Genomic DNA, 5,351 nt, shown 5'->3' with positions numbered 1-5,351 from the left:
GCATGGCCATATGCAGCTCACGAAGATACAACCATGCCTTCAATATACAATAATATTCACCATCAAAGTCTTCATAACTTGATACATTTTCTCCATCCGAAGCTACTTGATCACTAACTCCCTCCATATTACTTATAAAATGAAAGGTGTCAATAGACGACACCACATGATACTCTAAGGTGAAAAGAGAGAAAGAAATGAAAGGCTTTATCTATTGATAAGTAAAGGAATCTAAATAATAGTCAACACATAACTAGGCAATTCAATATCAACTAGGGAACCACTCACAACATAACCATAGTAGCGTAATAAAAGCAAGGCTAAAGTGTCTCAAATAAATAAGTCTTTTAGTGAAATAAAGCCACATAGAAATCCATAACATATGCCAACATCTACTTAAATAGAATCAAGAACTCAACGTTGCTATTCGAGTTCCGTTAGGATGAAACCCTCTCTCCAAGCAACATTCATGGAACCATGATTTAGAGCTTTGGCATACAGAGTAGGTTCCGTGGCGGGCATGCCTTTCGGGATGGCAATCAAGGCTCCCATGGAGTAGGGGCCTGCAGGCTGTGGGGCTTGTGAGGTCATAGAGGTATGTAATGATTGAGCCATTTTAATTTTGAGGGAATCTTGAATGGCTTTGCATGTTCCGGCAAAATCATATGAAGTGTTCTTTCTCCTCCTCTTCGAATTTGGAGTCCTACTGAACTTGTTTTTCTCATAAATTGGGGTAGCTATCGGTTCATTACCCAACACTTGTCGAGTTTGGTCTTCATTATCTAACCCATCTTCGACCTGTGGTTCTGGGACCCTTAATTCCTCCGGTGCACATAACGCAAAACCACCAGCAACTTCATCCCCAGCACCATTGTCACCGTCCTCTGATGACATCAAGTCTTGTACATTTCCTGTTGCATACTCCTCGGTAGCATATGTATCCCCAAACACCACACAAAGCTGGGGATACAAAGGAAATCCTTCCTTCCCGAATGTAGCCCATTCGGTATTTTGCTGCACCATTTTCCAAAGAACATACATGAGCAAATTATTTAAAACATACCTACAAGGCTAGAACAAAAACCCAAAAGTGAGGTTATACCTTGATATGAGACTCCCGGAGAGTTTCATCATCCACAACAATCCTGTTGTTTACATTGTCCCATCCAAATCCGGTTTGATTAAGAAGCTTTTTAAAACTGCCATACAGCTTCTTCAGTTTGAATAACCCGTTCTTGAACTTATCCAAAGAATACCGGCACCACGATCGCTTATTGAATTCACGTTGAATGTTATTCCACCATGCTTTGTTGAAAATAGAAGTGGTACAATGCCCTTTTTTAACCTAGTCTACCAACAAGCTTACCAACAATTGCGTCAATGGCTCGGTCCACTTAGCAATAACCATTTCTTTTTGGGATGCCATTTAATGTAAACCGATCGAGTATAACATGAGCCATATCATTAAACTAAATTAAAACATTTGTCAAATTCAAAAAGAACTTGATTAAGCGCATTTCATAATAATTAGCCAAATAATACATTTTCATCAAACATAACCAAACTTCTGCTGAAATAGTAAATTTAAAGCGCAAAAGTTGTGCATTTCACTACCTCTGTTGACCTAATGCAATCCTTTCGGAAGGTCTCGCTTCTATAATCCTATTCATATTCAACAAATCAGATAGAACTTCAAAAGGAATGTTATGTGGACGGAAAGCATGAACCAAGAAGTTTCGGTTTGTAATAGAAAACATGGTTATGCAAGAAACTCGAACATACCTATAGGCATTATTTGCAAGTAGCAAGTTTGACATACTTTTGCTTGTGAAGGGGAAAAAATAGGCAAAAGCAACTGCCAAGAAGTATTTAACGGAAATAAGATATTGACAACTCTATCCAAAGAAAGCTATAATAAGCAAAGACTTAGAACATAGAATAGAATAGACAGAATAAATGATAACAAGGGCCAAGATAACAAAGTACTTGAATTACAAAAAATGAGTTGCCGTACTTTTAGTCTACTTGAAAAGGAGCTACAATATTTGTAGTAAAACTCCGATAAGGTTTCATCTTTAGAAAAAACAATAGCAATCTTATAAGGCTATAAATTACATCACCCTCCCAAAGAGGATACCATACCTCATATCTACTCTCACCCTCCTCGGAGACGACCGCACAGAACAGTTGCAAGTAATTTCGAGAAACCAGGAAAGTAGACAGATAGTATGAATAGTATATCCACTAGGGCTTACGCCATTTAAGCTTGGGGAAATACTCCACCTAATCATCTTATGTCTCTTGATACCATCATGCCAAACAACTAATTCATCAATCCAATTCCTCTATTTGCTGGAAAATGAGATGTTTTAAGTAGCCTAATGGGATGAAGAATTTTTTTTTTTTGATATATCTAAATAACACGTACAGCGGTGGGACTTCTAGAGCTTCAACTTGCACAAATGTGAGATCCTTAAGTTAAAATACCGGTTCGTGGCTCTTCGAATCATACATGTCCGGGAATGATAATTACCACTTAGACTAGTGATGTGAAGATGTTGCCTATCAATCTTTTCTTTTTTGGGTTGGCTAGGGTAGAAGCGTTCGACGACAAGTAAATCCAATCATGACCGACATGATTCAAGCCTAACAGAGAACCCACAAAAGACAAATCGGACACAAAAGTTGACACTGCGTTAACAAACAACACAGAACAAGTTTGACAGAGCAAACCCTAACCTCGCAGATATGAGTTCCTCGGACGCAAAAGACAAATTGGAGTTGCTAATGGGTTTTTGGAAGGCGACGGCGGAAGCAGAGCCGCTTGAAAGGGGTAATCGGGATCTGCGGCTGCCGATGGATCTCCAACTGGCGACGGATATAGAAGAGCATTACCGGCTCGGAAGGGCGAATAGCAAATCAACGGCTCGTTGAGGTCATTAGATGTGCAAATCGAGAGGCGATGACAAAGGCGAAGGCGTGACTAGGAGTGACAGAGCTTTTAGGAGTGACAGAGCTTTTCATTCTGGAGCTACGATGGAGAGAAGCTTTTGGGCGTCGTCCAAAAGAGACTGAGGCAGAGAAAGGGAAAAGTGATTTTTTTTTTTTTTTACTTCTCCAATTTGAGAAAAAACGCCATTTGAAGTGATTTTTCACTTTAGAATGCAAAAATCCTGTCGGAAGCTAAATGTTTTACCAAACGCCTTTCTACTTCAAAAGTGTTTTTACCAAACGAATTTATCTACCAGATTGACTTATGGTAGAGAAATTGAGAATGGGAAGTGTTATCATGCAGACCCTTAGTTTCCATCCATATGCTAGTGCTTGCTTTTAGCATTTCATCTTTGACATGGTCTGAAATAGCTTGTGCTGATTGAAATTTATGGGGTTACTTGTTAAAGAACTATATATCCACTCATGGATCAAGGAAGTTGTGGTAATTCACTCTGCTTTTCCTTATTGACATCGGTTCATCTATTTGCAAGTTGAATTTCGGGTTGAACTGCATTCAAATGCCATAGTAACTACCATGATGTTTTCGGCATTAGCTCGATTTTCACCTAACTTAGAGCTAGGAAGAGATTAAATTTTACTATATACAATACCCTGTTTATTACCAGGAAGTTGCTGGGCATTCTCGACAGTGGCAGCTGTGGAAAGGAATCGTGACGGGCGGATTGATTTCTCTATCAGAGCAAGAGCTAGTGGATTGTGATCGAATATACAACTCGGGCTGCAATGGGGGTCTCATGGACTATGCATTCCAGTTCATCATCAAGAACAGCGGAATGGACAGTGAGCAAGACTACCCTTACAATGGTGCCTGCGGCAAATGTGACGCTTCAAGGGTATGCAATACCATATCCGATTCGAATGACTGTCATTTCTCGGTTCATTCAGTTAGATCTTGAGGTTCTGTCTATTAGATTATTGAACGAGTGAAGTTATTCTGGAGTTTTTCAGGTGAGTTTGAAGGCTGTCATGATGGATGGGTATGAAGACGTTCCGCCCTATGAGAAAAGCCTTGGTGCATCAACCGGTTGGCGTCGCCATTGAAGCCAGCGGAAGGGCCTTCCAACTTTACCAATCTGTAAGTATAAGTTTCCATTGTTCAGTTGCAGCTGCACCAAGAAGAAAAAGGCTTTGAACTTCATTTGAACAAACAATCTGAACCAAAGTTTTAGTCCTAGTATTTTCTAGTTATGACAGATAATTCAGTTAGCTTTGTATCTTCTTAGAAAGAAAGCATGCCATATTGAACTGAAAATAGATTGCGAATTGTTATCAATGGTAAATCAAAAGGCTAAGTTTGACAGAAAGTCGCTCTTGATCCAAGCAGGGTGCACTCACCGGCGAATGCGGCGCTTCCCTCGACCACGGAGTGATTGCCGTTGGGTATGGGAGCGAAAACGGAGTGGATTACTGGATAGTGAGGAACTCATGGGGCACCGACTGGGGCGAGGACGGTTACATCAGGATGGAACGCAACGTCATTGACAACTTCTTTGGCAAGTGCAGCAACTTGATGGAAGCCTCGTACCCAACCAAGACCAGTGAAAACCCCACGAAATCCGAGCCGAGGACGATGGCTACATTAGAAGTCCTCGAAGAGTCTGTCCAGTCTGCTCTGAGCTAAGGGAAAAGGAACAAACTTGAAGAATGGCGGGAAGTGGGAAGCGCCTTTTTCTTATTTTTTTCAAATCCTGATTTGGATACTGTGTTCTTAGATGATCTGTTCCTTTTAGGCCTGAAGTTAAAAAGGAAGGAGCAGGCTTTCATTCTTAGAATTCGGTGGCCATTGTTGTGCATGATCAGACTTTATGCCTAGAAGAACTTTTCAAGTCTTAGTTTTGATTCTAGCTAAACATCTGAGATCGAGCCGTGATAAAGTCGTTCCTTGCGAATTTCTTTCAATTACAGCGTGGATAACTCGCCTTCGATCGAAACTCCAATTACAACATGGATAACTCGCCTTCCATCAAAATAATGATGCAAGCTTAGTCCAAATTCGTCCAAAATACCACTTGACTACGAACCCACAAAAGAGAAGAACTAAAAACTGACGACTGGTGTCATGAATAGGATAACCGAATTACTGATTTGTTCAAACACAGAGACTGATTCGACCTAGGATCCAAGGAAATTCTCATATTTGCTGTCTTGTTGGTGACAAAATCAGACACCAAATACAGTGCAAGATATGAAGCAAGAGCAAAAAAAAAAAAAAAGAGAGAGAACCGAAAACCGAACCGAATTGAGTTTTTCAGTTCGGTTTGGTTCGATCCAGGGCAAGTTTTGGTTCAGTTGAAGCATATTACCTAATGGTTCAGTTCGGTTCAGTTACCGAATTG

At 40.3% G+C, this 5,351-nt stretch overlaps 1 protein-coding gene and 1 pseudogene across 1 annotated transcript; one reads left to right on the top strand and one right to left on the bottom strand.

The window, feature by feature from the left end:
- Positions 1-200: 200 nt before the first annotated feature.
- Positions 201-1,426, bottom strand: LOC125312699. Its single transcript, XM_048271808.1, has 3 exons — positions 1,367-1,426; positions 1,103-1,270; positions 201-1,014 (listed from the first exon to the last, which is right to left on the bottom strand). The coding sequence occupies exons 1-3, from the start codon at positions 1,424-1,426 to the stop codon at positions 424-426; spliced, it is 819 nt and encodes a 272-aa protein (XP_048127765.1). The 3' UTR covers positions 201-423.
- A 1,322-nt stretch (positions 1,427-2,748) lies between these two features.
- LOC115753888 lies at positions 2,749-4,865 on the top strand (annotated as a pseudogene).
- Positions 4,866-5,351: the final 486 nt, after the last annotated feature.

The sequence above is a fragment of the Rhodamnia argentea genome, chromosome 10 (assembly GCF_020921035.1).
Source record: "Rhodamnia argentea isolate NSW1041297 chromosome 10, ASM2092103v1, whole genome shotgun sequence".
Taxonomy (NCBI): domain Eukaryota; kingdom Viridiplantae; phylum Streptophyta; class Magnoliopsida; order Myrtales; family Myrtaceae; genus Rhodamnia; species Rhodamnia argentea.
Note: the sequence above shows the minus strand (reverse complement) of the source record. Positions and strands in the feature narration are given on the sequence as shown.

Bases quoted from the DNA above. Each gene is read 5' to 3' on its own strand.
- LOC125312699 (XM_048271808.1), bottom strand. From the start codon at position 1,426: ATGGCATCCCAAAAAGAAATGGTTATTGCTAAGTGGACCGAGCCATTG. The intron at 1,271-1,366 runs GTAAGCTTGTTG...GAATTCAATAAG, and splicing joins AGCCATTGACGCAATTGTTG to CGATCGTGGTGCCGGTATTC. The intron at 1,015-1,102 runs GTATAACCTCAC...AAAATGGTGCAG, and splicing joins TCCGGGAGTCTCATATCAAG to CAAAATACCGAATGGGCTAC.